The sequence below is a fragment of the Coturnix japonica genome, chromosome 10 (assembly GCF_001577835.2).
Source record: "Coturnix japonica isolate 7356 chromosome 10, Coturnix japonica 2.1, whole genome shotgun sequence".
NCBI lineage: Eukaryota > Metazoa > Chordata > Aves > Galliformes > Phasianidae > Coturnix > Coturnix japonica.
Genome location: NC_029525.1, coordinates 1,253,860 through 1,274,893, shown reverse-complemented (window position 1 = coordinate 1,274,893; position 21,034 = coordinate 1,253,860). Strand labels below are relative to the sequence as shown.

Here is a 21,034-nt window from a genome sequence, read left to right as displayed (position 1 = left end):
GCAATCAACAGGGATGTACACAGTTAGATCAGGTTGCCCAGGGCCTGGTCCAGCCTGACCCTGAATGTTTCCAAGGATGGGGCATCCACCACATCTCTGGGCATCCTTTGCCAGTGGCTCACCACCCTCACTGTAAAACTTCTTCCTTACATTCAACCTACATCTCCCCTCCTCCTCAAGTTTGAAGCCGTTTCCTCTTGTCCTACCCCAACAGAGACTGCTGAAGAATCTGTCCCCGTCTTTCCTGTTGCTTCCCTTAAGACACTGACAGGCCACTCTCAGCTCTCCCTGCAGCTCTCTTTTCGCTGTACTGCACAGCCCTAGCTCTCAGCCTGTCCTCATTCAGAGGCGTTCCATCCCTTGGAGCATTTTTGTGTCCCTCCTCTGGACATGCGCCTACAGCTCAGTGATTGCACAGTGCTGGCTTATGTCCAGCAGCCATCCACCAAGTACACCCAGGACCATTTTGGCAGGGCTGCTCTCAATCCTTTCATCCCCAATTTGTTTTGGTAACGAGGGTTGCTTTGACCCAGGTGCAGACCTTGCACTGGGCTTTGTTGAACCCCATGAGGTTCTCCTGTGCCCATTGCTCAGCCTGTGTAGGTCTCTCTGGATGGCATCCCACCACACCACACAGCTTGGCATCATTCTTGCACTCCCACCCTTAAAAGTGCCTGCTGTCAAAGCATCAGAGCTCAGAAATGTGTCCTCCTGCTTGGTGGAGGATGAAAGGCAAAATAAATGCTTGCTATGAGAAAAAGGAGAGCAATGCCCACGGATGCAAAACTATATGATGCAAGTGTGTGTTGGACACATTTCAGAGATTCAGAAGAATAGTGGAGAGGCTTTTCAGGCACGTATCAGATAACTTCAAAATGGAATAAAGCAAATAAAGAGCAGATTAATTCAAATCCTTCATTCAGATGCATCTCCAACCTAACAATCAATTACGGGGCTATTCAAGATTAAGAAAGCTTTCTGAGCAGCCCTTTAATCCTACTTTAAATAAACAAGCCAAAAAAAAAAAATTAAACAAACTAAAAGGAAAGCTCCACAAACTTCATTATCAACACTTTCAGGCTCAGGACAAAGTAAGGAATCAGCATTATTTGTATCCCCTGGTTTCAGCCTCCTTTAATAGCACATTACAAAGCTATACCTAGAGCCACAGCAATTCAAAGATCAACACAATATGGAAACTCATTAGAAAATCTTTAATTGCCAAAAGTCAGAAAAATCTTGAGTTGAAAGATAAACCCTTTTTCCCCCAGGAAGTGAAGAACTTTATGAAACCAACTTCTGCTTGAAACAGTTTATTTCCTAAGCCCATCAGATGTCTTAATTTTAAAATGGAAACAGTTGCAATTGTATAATTGGGGTAATTCTAAGTACAAAGTAAAATAGAATAATTTAAAAAATAGTTACACTGCTGTAAGAAACAGAAACTTTAATTGCAAGGGACCTCTGAAGATGCTTAGTGCAATCATCAAAGTCCACTGCTGGCAGAATGCTGTCAGGTGAATCAGACTACTGCCAAAGCTAATCCTGAAAATCTCCAAAGATGGAAAATCTAGCAACTCTCTCCAAGTCCTCAACCAGTAAAAACTGCATCAGAATCTCAACAGGAAAACTAAATCAGAAGAGACAACACGAAGCTCTGGAAATCATTAAGAAAGCCCATGCAAAACACAGCCCATGTTTCCCTATTTTGGGAAAGCGCAACTCCCATTCAAGTCTTATTCTCGGTCAAGTTTCCAAACTCTGTGTTAGAGAATCTGGTAATACGTAGCTCTGCACAATAGTGCAATACCGTCATTAGAAAAAGAATGCACTGAGTGTTGAAGTTTGAGAAATGCACTTTTGTTCTTATTTTAAAAATAATAATTTAAAATAAAAAAAAATCTGCAAAACTAAACTAAATGTTTCAAAGCAACAGCAAAGTAACAATAGCTACATGTTACAAAATAATGGCATTCATGGTCCTCCCTTTTTCTGGGATCTGGAAACATCCCAAAGGGGTCCAACATTTTAAGAATCAGAATTTCCCAAATACTGAAATCGTTAAAAGTGCTCCAGCTAAACCCAAAGAGCAAGGGACTATACATCGATTTCTGTTGGAAAATTCAACAGTATTTTAAAGAAGGGATCGAAGCCTCGGAAACCTACAACTACACATCACTTACACCCCAAGGGTCAAATCCCGTTTTTATAACCTGTCACAGTGGAACTGCAGCTATGAAATACAGCAGAAATATCTGCATGTCTGACCCATTCTGAACCACTGCAATGAGCTTACATGCTGATTACTAATTTTGCTTTTCTGTTTTCCAGCTGCATGATATAGGTCAGCGTTCTTTTACTGTGAGAGTGGTGAGGTGCTGGAACAGCTGCCTGGAGAGGCTGTGGATGCCCCATCCCTGGCCAGGTTGGATGGGGCCCTGGGCAGCCTGGCCTGGCATTAGATACGGAGGTTGGTGGCCTTGCCTGCAGCAGGAGGGTTGGAGCTTGGTGATCATTGAAGTTCCTTCCAACCCAAGCCATTCTATGATTTGATGATTCTCGAGAGCCAAAAAGCTGCATTTTAAGTGTCTGCAAACATTCTAAGCGATTTGGAAACAAAAGCTTGCATAATACACCTTATGACTAGTTTGACTTTAAACATACAGAAACACAGAGGATTTTCACTTGCTGCTTTCTGTAAGTATTCTTGTAATTAAGATTGTTTTTCCTACTGGTAAGGCTACTTTTTATTTATTTAAAAAAAACAAACAAACAAATACAAAACAGATGAATACCTGGAAGAATTTTGAGCTCTGCCTCCTCACTGTATTTGGGGGTCCCACCACTCTCAATGACGCAGCGATAGGATCCTCCATCTGTGTCAGTAGCGTTACCAACAAGAAGTGCTCCGCTTGGCAGCTTGAAGACACGGTCATCCAGGAGGAGGGGCTGCCGGTCCTGCTCCCACCTCACAAATGGTGCGAGGTCAACGTTCACTTCGCAGTTCAGGATTGCACTGTTTCCTCTATAGACAGACGACAGCTCCGGCTGGCTGGTGAACCTGGGAAGACCTGCCAATAGGAAACATAAAAGTTGGAGAAGTGACAAAAATTACTGAAGGTGAAAAATTAAGCCGCTCTCCAACTCTAAAAACCTTAAACGCACTGGGATGCAGTAACAGGGAATAGATGATGCTCTGGAAGAGGTGACTTCATCTATGACTTCCATTGAAGTTTACAAGCAACATCTTAATTTACCACCTACTGGAGTACTTACAAGTTGATCTTTTCCCCCTGTGTTTTTAGGCTTCTACTACCAAAATTAGCAGTTAAGAATCTAATATGAAAAATTGTTTTGTAAAACTTTCACCAACCGTGCATAAGTCGTGGTTTGCCTTCAGTGTAATTTAACCAGGCCATGGAAGGAAGCCTGAGGGCATTAAAGGGCCTAATCTCATTGAAATTCAATGGAAAAAATTATATCCCTTGAAGATCTCAGCTCCCAGAAGCCTTAATTACAGTACCATAAGGTAAAATTGCATTTTTCCATAAGACAATCTTGACCTTTTACACATGAGTACAGTTGAGGATCAATTCGCTTCCCAAGACAAAGCTACAGCCACAACACCGTATCAGCAGCTCTGTGCACAGAACACCTTCACCCTCACATCAATCTCCTACACAGGATATCAAGCAGAACCTCCAAAAGGAAGACTCAAGGTCTCCAAAAGGCTCAGCCTTCACTTCAGGTGCCCATGTGCTGGAAAAGACAGTGGCCACCATGAGGAGAAGCAGCCACCACAACCAGCTGCAGCCCCTTAGCAGCCTGACTGCAGCAACACTCCCTAAATTGGTTTTTTGGTCAACTGTACCTCACACTTAAGATTAATATTGCCGAAGAGACAGCCTGTCAGAAATATTGACATTTTACCTCCCCTTCTCCCTCCCTGCTTCCAGCAGATTTTACACCTTTTCCTTTCAAGTCACTGCACCGTGCACCCTTAGTGCAAGAGATGGAAAGTGGGACGGAGATGTATGAAATGCAGCATCCAAGCACAACCACTCAGACCAAGGAAGCTGATAATAAAACATCTGTGTTAGAAAAAAAAATACTGCTTGGATCCTCGAAATGAAGGCAAAGAAAAGGGACAGGCAAGGGACCCCCTTCTGTTCTCTTCACTCCCTAGAAAAGTACTTTACGACCTATGGCCTATCAGTTACACACTGCTGCTCAAACAAGCACTCTGCACAGAGTGCTACTACTTTGGATTTCCAACATCTGGGTCACTTCTGTTTTGGCATGTAACTGCTCCCTCACACAGCTTCACCTCCAAACATTACACACTTTCCCCCCTCTTGGAGAACTCTTTGGAGTCTCCTCCCACAACTTCGCTTCTCAGAGAAGAAAGTTTCTCATTGCCACTCCTCATGCATTTATAACCAACTTCAAGTCCTTTGATCTTGACCTTGTTTTAATATTAATTATTTTGCATCTTTGATATTTGATATTTATCCATCCCTCCCTCCTTCTACAGATGAATAAAAACCTTGGCTTCTTTCAGCTTAGTTAATGAAGCTAAGATCTTTGGTTTCTCCTCATTCCCACAGCCACACTAACTTTGCTCCCATCAAAGACTCACAATCGTTGCAGTAGGCAGGAACCCCATCAGAGCAGGGTCAGCTACAAGGACAGAGAGGGTTATTTGGGGATTTTTCCACTCATATTCCACTAATCCTCATGGACAGACACTGCACAACTCATTGTGGAACTGCTCATCTTCTCAGTGAAATACTTTCTCCTCAAACTCAGAGTGAAGCTCCTTTGCTTCGAGTGGTATCCACCACCACAGCACCCACAGAACAACAGACAACAAATCGAAACGTCTGTTGTCACTGAGCATTTGATCAGAGACATCCAAGTCGATACCACAAAATTCCTTCTGAGTCTCCTGCAAATATCTTCCCAACACATTTAGTTCTCTCTTCCCAATCACTTCAGCTCTTTGCACTTCAGCAGGTTGTTATCTCAGAATCATCCAGTATTAGACCTGCTTTCTCTGTAAAATGACCAATCGTCTCAACTTAATGCCAAGGATACTGCTACACCTGCGTGACTTTGCACACTGTGCTGGTGAGCTTCACCATCATGCAGTCCATAGCGTCCTTTCATTCTTCCTATGACACCACAAAGGCTTCAGCAAGAACAACAAAGTATTTCAAATTTGTGATGCTTGCAAACTTCATAGATGTGTTCTTCATTTTTACACCAAAACATGTGAGGGGATGTTAAACATTACCTTCCATCCGCCTTATCTCTGAGGCATCTCTCCATTCTGTAATTTCCCTCTCAGTACGAACCATTACATTTTCATAATTATCTCAGATTCTCACCAAATTCAATAGCCATATCTGGATTTCCATTCTTTTGACCTTTTATAATATCTAACAGGCTGGCGTATCAAGTGTGTGCTCCAGCATGCTGACTGTATTATGCAGCTCTAAGCCATCAATTGCTTCATCAAGAGACCTAGATGTAAACCACTGTCAAAAGTCATGGTACAGTTTAGCCTTCTTTCCATTTTCCTCCATCTTAATTAGCCTAGCTTCAAAAACTCCCTAGAAAGGGCACAGTATTGGGATCAGACTAATTGGTCTAAAAATCACCTCTTCCCTTTTGGGACACGTGTTCTACATCAGTTACTTTTCAAGAAGAACGTACCAGCCCTGAATTCACGCCTCATTAGAAATCTTTACCAACAGACCTGCAAATTAAGTCAGTTCTTTCTTAGACTGGAAGAGAGATCTGAACCTTCTCATTTTGTCACAGCTGCTGCCGTTTGCTCACCCTGCACAACCAGCACTTGTACAACCTGCGGAACACGTGAGAATGTTCCTGGAAGACGAAAGCCCTGCAATTTCTAACATGAAGTTCAATTAGACTTTCTTTTAAATCCCTTATTAGTACTGCTTACTTTTTGGGCAACTGACTGTTCTGTTGTGGGCAGTTCCTCTATTAAGGTTAAATAAGCTTCACCTCAGATGGTTTTGTTACTCAGCAGCAACGAACTCACAGTTCATTTCCCAGGTCACCTTAAGCACTGGTAAAATCTTTATTTGATCATACGTGGTATGGTTTTATGACATATAATTTTAACCTCGGTCATAATTTTGTCTGAAGAGTAATTTTCTCATTCCATCATTATTTGCAATTTGTACTGCCTAGAAATCTCCGTGGTGTAGGAGGACCCTTTTGCTTTAACCAAAGACAACCACAAAACATTAATGACGTATTATAAAATGTTCTAAATATAAGTCTTAATTAATTAAATTAACTCTGATACCTGTCTGTAAGTGCAGAAAGAGGACTGCAGTACTGGCATACCTTCTTATGGCATCATACTCCCAGAAACACCCTGCTCTCAGTCCTTCAATCGAAGAGCTTTTCTTTTGCACTCTCACATACCAGCCCAGTTCCTTGTAACCCTGCATTTCTCTGACTTCTATCACACTTTTCAGTTGCGTTACCACGAAAGCTATTTCAGTCCATTTAAATTAGAAACACCTTTAAAACTATTTTTCAAAGTTATATTTTAAAAAGATACATTTTTCCCATAATGATTTCTAATTTCCAGTCACTTCAATCAACATGACAAAGCAGGATGATCTATTATAATGAAAATTAGTTAGACTTCTGATGAGAAAAGAGCACCCATTCTTCACACACACATTGCAAGGCATTCATTCAGATGGAGATATTACTCCATCACTTACTGAATGAATGTAATGATAAATGATACTTCTGAGTTCTGATATTAAAGATAATTTTTACATGTTTGTATGTACATTCATCATTTGACGGCAGCACAAACGTATTATGATCGATTTTAGGATGCTGAAGGAGAATATTTCTGACCAAACAGGAACGTGGGTTAATAAACTCAATTTGGGAGAATGATTTTCCACTTGGAATGTTCCTTAAAAACTGGCAGGAGAACACGTGAGCAATCGTGTGATTCTCACATGTACACAATAGAAATCATACGTGGCACCACCTCAGATTTTGTGGTAGGCCCACACCAATGGGGGTGGGGGGGAGCAATTCCAGCCCTATTTTCTCCTTCCCTTTTGTCTCTCCCTTGCCAAAAGACCAAAGCAAGGGCAGGAATGCGAATGAACAATCTACTTAATGCAAATTCGTTCCATTCAGACCATATTCCCAGCCTAAGCATTGCTGAGATTTGTGGCCCATTGTCTTGATCTCTGAAAAAGCAGCGCAGTGCCTGGAAGAGCAATAACTCCCCTGCTCCTGGAAAACACAGATGGCGAAAATTCTGGCTGTAGTCTGCTGCCTTCAGTACGGCCAGTATTTCATCTCCTGTATTTTCCAGAAGAGGAATTCATTACACTGAGCCAGATGCTAATCTGGGTTCAGCAGTCCCTCTGCAACCACGGACAGTGCCAATCATTTTCAAGAAGGCTGAAAGGAAAAAAAAGATCCATAATCAACAGTTACTCAACTACTTGCTCACGCAACGTGCTCCTTAGCTTGAGAGTAAATGCTCCCTTTCTTTCTGAATGCTGTCAGCAGTCAGTAAATGTCCAGTTGTATGTAGATGCTATTTCCATGCTCACATTTAATCCTCTTTAGAATCCAACTAACCTTTTGGCACCAATTTTGCCCAAGCAAGACCGCAAAACAAAATAAGAAAAAAAGAAACCAATTTGCTCTTCTCAAGAGAAACTGCAGGCTGCAGAGGAATTCACTTCTGTCCTTCCTGTGGCAGGTTTGTATGCCTTTACCACATGGTTCCAAGCCCAGCAGATCAAATCCACAACAGCATTTTTGTCACGTGCTCGAGCTCCTCTATTGCTACTCTGCAGACTGGAATTGAACGCAATACTTGGTAAGAATTAAACAGATTTAAATAAAACACCCAATTTTACATCTTTATGCAGTTACATGTTTCACGAAGACTGTTCCCAACTTTTTTATGGCATCTGCATGTTCTCAGCAAGTTTCCCGTAATGTATGTATGGAAAAAGAAGGACAAGGAGCAGCCACAAGTTCTTCCAAACTGCTGTGTCCCAGATACCCACCAGGAAAACCTCTGCTGTTCAAAACCCATTCAACTTTCACCTTACCCAAGCCTTACCCAGCTCTAGCAGTACTGCCCACAAACCTCACCACTAACAGCTTGCAAATCACAGCTCTTACGTATTCCTCTGCTTTGTCCAGACACAAAGAGACAGAATTATTAACCAATGACCATGTCTTTAAGAAATGTTCATTTCTTCTCCCGTTCTCTTTTCCCTTATTCAAATTCGAACTCGTGGCAAATTGATAACTCTGCTACTATTTTGCTTATTAAAAAAGCCTCTTGGGAAACGCAATGATTTTAGCAACAGCAGTAGGTGGAGGAGGATAGCAACATGAGACCCCATTGTTAAAATCGCCACAACATCTGTTATCCTCCAGCAAAGCCGTGGATCTTTAAGATGCCGCATATTTTGTTCGAGCATCAGCTTCGCACCCAAACCCTGTTAAAAAATTAATAAGTCCAGCCATCTGTGGACACTTCATTAAATTATCACAGCTCTTTTCTTCCCCTTTGCTTACAGATTATTCAGCATCATTTGTCTGAGTGGCAGAGGTGTGAAACGCTTTAAAATACACTTTTGTTAACAGGAGGCACTCCCTCAATTTCTCTAGCAAATACCTCAGGCTTCGTAATTACAAAACATTTGTGGAGAAGTCCAGCATTACCCAAATTAAGCCTTCAAGTTTTTATATGGAATATTCTTAGAATTGGAAACAAAAGAAGAAAGCTTGCTGTCTGTACTGGCTAACTTAAAGCAAGAAGCAAAAGAACCTAAAACTTCCAGGCTCAGCTATCCTATGACAATACAGCTCAAAGGAAACCAGACAGAGAAGGATGTCGAGATGCAACAACAGCCTGGAAAGCATTTTGCCACACTGTGTAAGGAAGAACAGAACTACACATGTCAAAGCAAACTTCTAACTCAGAAAGTCAGAGCAAAATGGATCACATCTGAAGCAGAGGGTGTGCTTACACTAATTTCTTCAGGTTGCCATTAAGCCACTCAGATTTGGATTTGAGCTTTGCCACAAATTAATAAAAATACATACCCCACATTTTAAGAAGGTGCTTTGACTAGTAAAATGCATCTAAATGTTCCAAAAACTTTCATACAATTGTCCTTTATGTGAAAGTAATATCATTTTGCTAAGAACTAACTCCTTAAGAAAGTATAGCAGCTCTTTGCTTTCAAACCAGGAGACAATGTGTCAGCCAGCTCCTCCAAGGAAAGCCTGATGAACAGAAACGATACAACATGCAAGAAGATAATCCTAGTGAAATGACTCCGCTTGTGACTGACAGCACAATAACGAGCAAGAGACAGGTCAGGTGCCGAGGAGTCACTTTATGGTGCTACTTTGCCAAACATATCCTTTGACAGAAGTCCCGGAGATAATGAAATATTAAAATGGATCAAGAAACGAAGAGCAGACATGATGTACATCCCAATAGCAGACCTACTGGAGCACTGGCTCCCAACAAAACAGAGTGTGTGAGCACCTGATGTGATACTCCAAGACTGCATCTCCAGCAACAGAAGGAGGGGCGTTCTATGGGCAGGTAAGGCAGGCCCTGGTGCCTGAATGTCCACAGTGAAAGGCTGGGAGAACGAAGAGGTTTTGAGCTGGAAGGAATAAGTCAAGCAGGCTGCCAGCATCAAGAATCTTGTACTGAAAACTTATTTATCACTGCTCAAACACAGCTGTCCCTTCTAAGCAGTAGAAGTCTGTTCAGCAGCAGGATTTTAAGGGACTCTAAGACAGGGTATGCAGATTACGGCCTCATTTAAGAATCTTAAATAGAAACACCACATGCTCACAATTCTTCCTAAAACAAAATCGATAGCTATAACAAAAGAAGAATAAGATCTGAGTACAGTGCTGAAAGAGAAGAGCTTGACAGGTTAAATAATTTCAGATCCAAGCAAGGCTATCAATTACAAAAGCTTATGTGAACAAGCTATTCCAAGAAGATTAAGGCACAGAACTGGAGGGAAGATCAGTAAAACTTTTGCAGGCAACTCTGCAGACTGTCAGAGACAGCAGGTGCCTGAAGAAAGACATTTAGAGATAGGAAAGAACCTAAAAAATTCGCAGGAAAATAGACTGAGTTAACAAATAGCAAAGAAAGCCCTCAAAAGGACTGACACACCAAGAGACAAGCACAGCGGGAGAAAGAACTTGAATGTAAGCCTTCGGATGAACAACGGGATGTCTAGAGACGTGCGTGGCAGAAGGGAGAAGGAACACTACAAACATACATATATAACTAGCAGATTATGCACCAGAACTGTTGATCAGTCACAGGGATCAGGATAAAAACCACCATGATGTGGATTATCGCACCACTGATCCCTGAATCATGGACAGCTGCTAGCAATTAAGCTCATCATATCTGTAAAGGTCGCTACCTAACAAAGCCTTTCTTGGCTCCATTTTTAATGTGTTCAATTTCAGAAAAGTTACAGAAGAGCAGAATGATGGTGGATCTAATCTAATCCAGGAACCAGCAGGTATTAAAGAGGGATGGGCAGCACCCATAGAGAGAGCTACACATTGAGAAACGTTCCCCCTTGCTGCCCCTGAAGAAAAGGGGAATAATAATAATATATGCAAAGAGGGAAGGTGGTCTAGTTTATTTCTAGTGTGATCACGTGAATAATGAGACATGCCCTACACTTTAGGAACGTCACCAACACCTCAGCATCACTGAAATCAGCAGGATAGACAGTTCCATGAGTTATTTCTTATTAAACATCTGTTCCTCCATTTTCTTTCATTTTCACTGTCCCTAAGCTTCCTTCTGAATTTCTACTGTGAAAAAACACACAATTTATCATATATATACCTGTCCCGTGCTCTTTCCCAGCTATAACTGCCTCTGTCAGCTTCCATTTGGGTAGCTGTGACAGTACAAGTTCTTAACATCTTCCAAATGCAATGATCTAAAGTCTGAATAATGCCACTGTAGAGATCCATCGCCCTCAGCCTGTCAGAGTAAAGCTGAAATATCTTTTTGAATCCCCCTACTTTAAGATACAGATAGAAAAGAATACAGGCTGCATATGTAACTCTCGCTTGCCTGACACTTTAGGATTTGGAGTGAGCCATCTCTGCAAAACTTGTCAAACAAAATTACAAAAGGGATTGCTGGTGCTGACATGCAGAACATAAATAATGAGAAATATACATTTGAGTGAAAATATTAAGAAATGAGAAGGCCAATATAAACAATATCCATCCAACCTTCTCGTTTGGGGTGCTGGTAAATCAATACGCTTTCCATTTCCATTTCATACAAGCACACAGAATCGTTCATCAACAGCTCATCTACCAGAAACCCAAGTGATTTTAGAAAAACAAAATCCGGGAGCAGGGCTCCCTTCCATTGCACTCATGCTTCCCTAGAGATTAACTACACTGCCTTCTATATTTTCAAAAGCATAGATCACAATTTGAATTCATACTGCAATTCATTATAAATTCAACCTCTTTGCATCAAGATATGTTTTATTTTATAAAGTACATGAATATAAAGCCAACTTTATCTACTAACCAGTACAAAAGGATACTTTCTTCACTAATTACAAGGCTAATCCTTAACTAAATTGCCAACTGGTAAACTGATACAAACTAATCTTCCAGGTTTAAAAGGAATGCTGCCTAATTAAGAAAAGAATCTAGTAGTTGTAATGAATGACCAGAGGACTTAAAGGCTTTGGCATTGTGTGTTTAGACCCACGAAGATCAGCTCCCACAGCCAGCTTCAGCAGGACAGCCCACCAGCAAGGAGAACTCCACCACGTGTGGGCTGGATAGCAGGGGTTGATGCTCCCCCATCTGGCCTTCTTCCTCCATCTTCTCATCTAAGGAACAGATCTACAATCCCTCCCCTTTTCTGAGCAGGCTCAGTTTTACTCCACTTAACATTTCTAGAAAATAAATGCTAGCCTGCCTTTTTTGTCCTGAATAAGACTATTTAGTTGTTATTAAAGAAGAATTCAGAATGAAATAGAAGGTAGAACATTCATTGTCCCAACTGTCCAAACCATGCCTCCTCTACAACCAGCTGGCAGAATCTGTCTACACGATGCAGTTTTGTATGAACCACCCTTCCTGTTTACTCATCTTTGAAAAGAAACACATTTTTATCTGAGATCATTTATAGAATGAAATGGGGGGAAAAAAAAACACAGATACTTTTTTCCTCATAAAACACAGTTTTGCAAGGAAAATTTATCACCTGTGTCACTTACTTTTATTTGTTGAGTGCTCGTAAGCACTCTCCACTGAAGTGTCTATGCTCTTAGGTTATTTCCAATTCAAAGGGACAGAAAGCTCTTTATGCATGAAGATAAAGCCTCTCCTTCCCCTCCTTTTTTGAGGGAAATATGCAATAACACTGAGGGAAAAAAAAAAACAAAAAAACCCGAGAAAGTGGAATAGTTCCTAACTGCACCCCCAAGGAGCTGGAAAGAAGCAGGCAGTGTGTTCTGTTTAGCACTGTCTATGCTTCTCTTGCCTTTCAGTTACGTCACACACGTGCAACCCAGCAAAACCAAGCACTGAAGATACAATCTTCAGAGCAGCAGGCGCCAGCGGCCTGCACAGCACCAGGCACTCCCAGCTCAGCTCAGAGATGCTTGTTGGCCACAGCTGCACCTCCCGCATCCCATCCAAACGTGGAATGGATGCAATAATTTTTTTGTTTCTACGTGGTCTTCCTCTTTCGCAGCATCGTATGTTATAAAAAGGTGCCTAGATTTATTTTATTTTAACCCATTGAGGAAAGGGCCAAGCAAGGAGGTCTTCTTCAAGTCAAGTGGCGCAATCAGCAACAGAAGCACACTCATGCACCAGCGCCTCCTGGCTCAGAATTCAAGAATTCCTCCAAATCACATTACAGTAAGAGCTGCAGCAGTGCCTCATCCAGGCCTCCATCCATTCCAGTAGCAGCTCTATTTGGAAGCCCATAACCTGGTAAGTTCAAGGTGCAGTAAAACTTTACAAGGCAAGGAGGAGACAGAAAATGGAGACAATCTCTCAAGTGAAATTCTTCTCCATTATCTGATATATTGATAAGAAGCAAATTATGTCACTCAAAATGCAACTCTAGAGTTTATTGTCTCAATTCTTGACAGGTTTGTGTAACATTACAAACAAGCTGGAGAACAGTTAACAGCTTCTTGCTGCTGCTCTGAAGGTCTCCTCACTAACCAGCCTGTGCTTTTTGTAAAAATAATGCTAAAATGAAGGTTTGACAATGTAACTACTATGAATATCCAAATATGGAATAATACATCTAAAACAGGGGATACGTAAAGGAGGAGGAATGGGAAAAAGGAGAGTCAGACCCACACAACGTTTAGTATCAAGGCAGCACACAAGCACCTTTTACACAAGCAACTCACTGCAACCAAGCAAACTACACACAAAGCTCAAAGCCAAGTGCAATCAAATACAAAGCTAAACGGAAGAAGGGGAATCAAAAAACAAACGGATTCACTTGGGAAAAAAGACAGTAGATGAAATAAATATTTCAGTGAACAGCCTCTGAATGGCCACACGAAACCAATAAATCCTTACGATGAAATTCTGCCACTGTCACTTCACACCTTTCAGTTCTCTGCATTTCCATTCTCTCAATAAAAGATTTATGAGAGCTTTAACAAAGGAGTAATAAAGAGTGACTGGGGAAGACAAGGTTGCCACAGGAGCATTTTTAAGTTAGTATCGCCATATTTTTCAATAAGATACACAGGGATTTTTCTTTCCAAGACAAATTACAGACACAGTTCTGAAAAAAAAAAAAAAAAAAAGGGTATTAAAAAAAAACCCACAATTGTTTTGTAAAAGCTATCGCAGCCCTTCGCCCTTCTTAAGGCACAACTGACGCTTCAGTATCAAAGCCAGATTTGCATTTCAAAAACCAATTAAAAAAGCATACTGTAGTAAGGTGCTGATTAAAAAGATCTCGTGGCTTTACATACATTAGCCACTTGCTTTGACTTGCCCTAGTTCAAACCCATCGCAGTTACAGCAACTCCCATAAATGAGATGGGTGATACAACTGCCATCCTTCAGAATCTCCCTCCATCACCCTGATGCTGGTGCTGGCACATTGCAGTTCGAAAGGAACAACAACAACAAAAACCAGCTACTTCTAAAAATAAATCAGGAGTTTCACAAATCCAGTTCAGAGCATGAGAATGGCTCTGTTTGCACAGAAAAAGGACAAGAGACAAAGAGGGAAAGAAACACAGGCAGTGACGATCTCAACCTGCATTTGGAAAGAACCAAGTGGAAGAACACAGACTTCACTGGGAAAAGGGCAAATATATCCTGAAACTGTTGAACACTGAAGAAAAATAACAAGTTTCCTGCTGCCTGCAGGTTTAACAATCAGAGGTTTCCCACCAGAAGTGTGGTAGAATGGTAACTAATGTACTATCCATTTGCAATAGCATAAAATATCAGACTAAGAGAAACCATATTGATCTGAGCATTTGTCATGATATAATCCTTAGGAAATTATCATCTTCTTTAACAATCCCAGGGCTGCCACAGGAAAAGTGTTGCTGGTGCACTTGCAAAAACCTGTAGAGCAAAGGCTTCTCACCTGCTCACACGTATGGAAAAGGTTCCTTAAAAACACATTGTCAAACACAAGGCAAACTTGCCAATCCATGCCGCCATCAATTTCCCCACGCCATGACAAGTTTATAGCATTGTGTCACAAACATAAATCGAAGCGAGAAGCCAGGAAAGCAGCTCTCTAACAAAAAGCATTCAGTCACTGTCTAATCACTCCACACAGGTATTCAGTGTGTGTGTTTGGTTGGGTTTCTTCATGCAGTGGTTGACTAAGCACCTCTGTCACCTTGCAGCACCTTGCATCATCAATTCCTGTTGTCATATTGGCAAGAGCGTTGCTTTCCAATGTTCAGTGGTTTTAGAGTCATCAAATAATAAGAGTCCTTTTAATCATTCAAAAAGTTATGAAAATTTATCAGCCTGTTTAGAGCAGATTCACTACAGGTAGATTGCTCGGCATTATCTCTTAGATGTAAGAGAAAATGAAATCATTTAAGATTCAGAACTCAAGACACCATCTATGTGATGCAATACCACCTGGTTTTACTGATTCTTCTGTGCCCTGGCCCCTCTTACTCATCAGAATTTGTCATTTCCAGGTAATGAAGTTACTTAATGATTAAGTAGTAGCTAAAACGTGCATAATATTCCTTGTTGAAGAAATAAGCGCATCACAGCATAACACCAGCACAGACTATCGGAATTCAACATATCACCACTCAATTAAGGAGAAAATGAGCTGCCTCCCACTGTTACCTAAGAGCAAAGAGAGACCTCACCACGCTAACCATCCCCACAGCTAATGCATCTCAAAAGCTTCTAATTACAGCAAAGATGGGGGGAAAGGAATGTTTAAAATACACCTGAAAAAAACACAGAATTCCAATGAGCTCACTGAAAGCAACACTGTGCATGTGAAGGTAAACGTTCCACCCCTCGCTACAAGCCTTCAGCAGCCCCTTCCCCTTTGCTCTCAGAGGACCATGGCCCAGTTCTTGGCACTGACCAGGTTTCCAGCTGAGCGGGAGGGCAGGAGGAACACCAACAGCAAACGTGGCTAGTTTTGAACAAACAAAAAAACCTTTTTTGTCCCAAGAAGTTGATGATCACTCTGTCTATACATGTGTTTAGATCAATGTCAGGGAAGACAAAAGTAATCATGGAATAAACATCTGTATTAACTTGGACTAGACAACTGTTTATGGCTTTCCAGCATAGACTTAAAAAAAAACAAAATAAGACAAAACTCACTAGGGTTTATTTTTAATTAGGTCAAGGCTTTTGAACATTTCACCCTTTTAGAAACCACCATTCACAGTCACATTTTCTACAGTGACACGGGAAACACAAACTGGAGGTAGAATACGACATTTTGAACTACCTTCCTTTTTAATGCCATTAAGCCAACCCAACGATCATGTGGACCAGAAGAAAGACACTGAGCCTCCTCCCATGGAAAGCAGCAGAACTGAACACAAAACCAGCAGTGTAAGAAGGCAGTAATTGCCTGAGATAAGCGTTAGAACTGCTTTTATTGCCCTCATTGCAATGAACTCAGAAATGTATTTCGCATTCAGAGAGACTCTGAAAGTCACTCCTTTAAAGTGGTAAAAGAAAACCCCACCAAAAACACAGTTTTTTATTTGCAATATTCCCCATGTTTGACAAGGCTGCAAGCTGGCTTAATAGAAACAACATCTGAATATAAATGACAATGAGCAGCAGCTCTGGGAGATGCTGCAGCACTAGTCAGGAAGAATTCATTACCTGGAGACATTTATTAAGCAAAGGAAAAAAACTGTTTGAAAGGCTGGCAAACATCATTAGTGAAACAAAAGAATATTGCTTCATGGGCTTTTCTTCCTAGTTACGTTGCCTTAGCTTATCTAAGTTTTTGAACTCTTGCTCTTACAGGTGATTCTAAGCCTCCTCCAGTTATCATTTTCAAAACATTTCCACAATCTGATCCTCCTGAGCCCTGATAGAAGCAACAAGAAGCAAATGCCCTTCTAGAAGCACGCTGCTTTCCCAGCCAAATTCTTAACACTTTCCTACAAAAAAACAACTGCTTATTAAACCTATTCACACCTGGTACTCAAGAAACAGAAAAATACAGCCCCCTGGCATCCCTGCCTTCTCCTTCAGTCCTCCAGTTCTCCTGGGCCTCCACATCCAGCTTTTAGAAGTTTCCCTCATGTTTTATGATGTGGTGGGCAGATAAATCTCAGTATGAAAGTGCCCAGAGAAACTAATCTTTAAGGGTATTTCTACATTAAGAAAGTAGAAGCCCACTCTTTTAAAAACAAACAAGCAACACAAACCTCATTCTAAGGTGTGGCAGATATCTGTAGTGATTACACATTCCTGGCACTACTCTTAATCCATTCATTTTAATTTTTCTCATCTTCAGTATTTCCTAAGAAAGCTGCTTTTACTAATTACATTTAGTTGGGGGAAAAAAAGGGGAGGGAGGGGGATACATACAGTCCTAATGTCTTTGATAAGAGATGATATTAACTTCTTGGAACGTGCTCTTTCTTTACTTCAATAGTACACATCCACACGATCACACTCATTGCCGTGCTTGAAGAAAGAAAACAGACCCTTACCTGCTACCGTGAGCTTTGCTGTTCTGCTTACAATGCTCCCCAGGCTTTCCACAGTCGCCACGCACTGATAATATCCTTCATCGGGTTTATTATGCTTGGAATGCACCACACTGTTTATTAACAAAGACCCATCTGGCAGCAACTGGCGACGGTCATCTGAGACCAAGTTTAGAAGAGTCCCATCTTTCTTCCATTCGATCTTCGGAGGAGTTTCACAATAAGCTGAACAGTTCATTATAACAGATGCCCCACGAACTGACAGAATGTCCATCGGCTCCACCAGGAAGTAAAAAGGAGTGAAGGTTCTCACAACAGACCCTGTAAGAAGCATACGGAACAATTTCAGGGTTAGCCTTCCACATCTTTTTAAAACAGAAAGTGCATTTTCTTTTAGAAGTGTTTTAACACGTGGGAGCTCACAGTGGGGTGTCCTGGGGAACAGGCTGGTCTGCATGACGTTATTGTCTGCTTTGATAACTCACACCCATGATCTCTTGGAACAGAAGTGAAACCTTTTGTGCCAAAGCCACACTGGTCTGCTCATACTGGAACCCACGGTTAGCAGTCCCAAGCAACCCATTACACAGAAATCTGCTTCATCAAAACACACAAACCCAATGCACATGCCTGAATAATATAATATACAAACAGTATGTAGCTTTACGGCTTTTTTCTTGCCTTCCATGGCAGGGATGCCAGGAACAGCAGTGTGGTCATTTCCCTTGTGTAACAAACATCAAGAAACATGAAGAGTAATTCTGCCCTTGAGAGAAAAAGCCTCCAATTCTGAGCTTAACACATCACGCAAGCGCCATAAAACATTTTTTAACTTCTATTCTGGCTCAGGATAAACTTGATTACTTTTCCATTTTAAGTATTCCCAAACAGACATCTATAATTAACATCTACTTTCCATTAGAAAGTGAATTTTAATTACTGTGTTTGTAGCATGTTTGGTCCAGCAGAAAGACTGCTCGTCACTATCACTTGGACTCGTCTTAATTTAATCACCCATAGAAAACAGAAAGTTTCTTCCAAGGAAGAACAGTTTTACAAATTGCCAAAGGTTGATTAGGGAGAAAATGTGTTCATTTCATTGTGCTTTAAATAAACTAATAATAATCAAAAACCAAAGTAGCATCAAGGCTCCTGTCTTGTACTCCTCGTCCAACTGGGGGTTGGGGTACACGTGAACAAAGGATCATGGTAATACAAACAGGACTATCACCTCCTGTCTTCCAACCAGAAATGAGTTAAGAAAAACCTGCCTGCTTTACAAACAATTGTTTACTGGCCATCTATGGGATACCAGGCAGTTTAAAGAGCACAAAGGCAGGGCTATCCTTCATCTTCTTTCTTGTTTCTTTCTTTTAAAAACAGCCCAAGTATTTGTCACCATTAAGCTATGTGTGTGCTGCAAAGCAAACATGGGAAAATGCTTTTGGTCCTTCAAGTCCCTATATAATTATCATACAGGAAAATACGAGTCTTGAATTTGTGCTCAGGGCACTGCTTCTCAATTCCATACCAATTTCAAGCAGAACATTCAGACACTATAATAAACAAGTGACCAAAAACCTGTCCTCTGCTGTACCACTACGGTAGCTACGGTGCGGTTTGCACTGCGTGTTTGTGCAGGGGGGTTTCCTATGAACCAGATTACTTGACCTGGCAGTAAGCAACACACAGTACTACCTCAAGGTGTGATTTTCCTTTTAGAGAAGTCCAAGAATTTAAAGGTGATCTGTAAAGCATCATTAGAAAATGGTTCAAATGCAATCACAGACACAACTGAAGCAAGGAAAACCTTCACTTGTAAAGAAAGGCCGTCCTGTAAGCATCTTAGCTTCATCAGTCCTTGGGGTTTTGGTTTTAAGAGATTTACCTTCTCAAATGGCCTTAATTAACAAATTGACGAGGTTCCCTCTATCACTGAGCCGCACAGAAAGTCTCCTGCCTCCAAAGAGACTCCAACTGCCCTCAGGAGAGGGGCTCAGCCTCCTGCACTGACAGATTGGCTTCTTCCTGGTGATTCAGAGAGAGCTGGGACAAGGCAGGAGGAGCCACGAGAAAGGAACGGCAGAAAGATTACACTTCTGTAGGTTCTATCATCCCTGTATCCTTCTACCTTCAAGAATTCAAAGATGAATTAAGAACAGAAAGGCTGAGCTTTCCCTAGTGACAGCTGCAGCCTCAGTCACGATTAGATTTGCGATGTCAGTATCCAAATCCTTGAGATTTGGTCCTTCCTGAGGATAAAAAGCAGAAACAAAACAAAAGCCAGAGCAAACTACGAAATTCCTCCATGCTTCATTTGAACACACGCACACCTGTGAGCACACTTTGTGTGAAGAGTCCTGAGTTTCAGCTCTCAAATGACAAGAAAAACAAAAGTCATGAGCAGCACAAAAATGGTTTTACATGTCTACCAGTATAACCCCAACCTGCACTACAGATACTGAAAACTGTTGTTTTAATATAAAAATTCAGCCTTACAAACGTAGGATTTTTTTTTTTTTTCCAATGGACGTTCAGATCCCTACCAGAACAAACACAATGCACTCAGTTTTGCTTTGCCACACTTTGAGCTTTCAAATAAAACCTAAGAACACGGGAAGAAAAAAAAGAAAAGAAAGAAAGAAAAATCACTTGGAAGTGACAAAAGCCATTTTTAGCCCAAGTTCACTCGGGAAGAGCTTACTGAGTAGCTGTGCACCCGCTTTTCCCCAGGCTGTTAACCAGCTCAGATCTAGCATTTTTCATTTACACTCTTCCTGTGGTTGAGATTCTTGGCTTTTCTCACCTCCTGTAAGAGTCAGTTCTGCACAAATGCCCAGCAATTGCAACCTTGTCTCTTCATTCTGCAGGTCGGCACAAGTGCAGCAAGCAGGATGAAACTCAACTCCACTTCTACTTTCAGACTTTTAAATCAAGATGAAAAAAAAGGTCTTGCACCTCATTGCCAGTTCATACACTTAAGAGACAGCCAAGAGAATAAGCTTTATTTGTTAGCTGCATGCATGTTATCCTATGCCACTTCCCCTTGAAAACATGAGGCTGGTTTCCAGGTCGCCTTCTCTGGGCCTCGCTGCAGGCTGGAGCAGATCAAGTCTACTGATGGGCTCCAGTTATTCTGGAAGCAATGAGGCGCCCACGGAAATAACACCACAGAGCTCAGAGCGGAGGATATCAAGAGAGAACGTGCCAAAACAGCACAGAAGGGATGAGAGACTTTCAAGAAAGCAGATGCTCAGCCAGGTTTCAGAGGTAACATCAAAAAGGTTTGCCAAAAAAAGCCTGTGAAGACTCTGCATTGTCTGCTTTGACTCTGCACAGAAAGCAGTGGATAAAATAGCAGTAGTGTTGGTAAATACATCTGCCCCGTAGTAAAGGAAGTTAGGTTTTTCAGTTTGGGCACTCCAACAAGAGCTGGTAGAGCTGCATCTACACTCAAGCCAAGCAAGTTCACACTTCATTTAACCCTTGGTTCAGCACAGGGATGCTTTGTACATACAAGAGCTTAATAAGCACGCCCTTCTGTCAACCAGCCCCTTCTCTCACCCCATCAACTCAGTTAAATGGCACCACGTTATTAAGGACTGGACTGGTGGATTTTGTGGAGGGTGTCCTTTCTCCTTCCACAAAAGCAGCTTGATTTGTGTTATCATTGGCCCAAGAGACCTATACAAAAATAGCCCTGGTCTTTTCCTTAGGCTCTGCATATGTAGCTCCTT

The 21,034-nt window shown here is 41.4% G+C and overlaps 1 protein-coding gene across 8 annotated transcripts in view; it reads right to left on the bottom strand.

Annotated features, from left to right (window-relative positions):
• The window catches only part of NEO1 (neogenin 1), a 165,513-nt gene that overhangs the window by 100,247 nt on the left and 44,232 nt on the right, over window positions 1–21,034 (bottom strand). For all 8 annotated transcript variants that reach the window (XM_015872354.2, XM_015872359.2, XM_032446783.1 and 5 more), the window contains exons 2-3: window positions 17,301–17,618; window positions 2,796–3,071 (exon numbers count right to left, since the gene is read on the bottom strand). In XM_015872354.2, coding sequence (XP_015727840.1) covers window positions 2,796–3,071; window positions 17,301–17,618 — 594 coding nt within the window. The remainder of the gene's footprint in view (window positions 1–2,795; window positions 3,072–17,300; window positions 17,619–21,034) is intronic.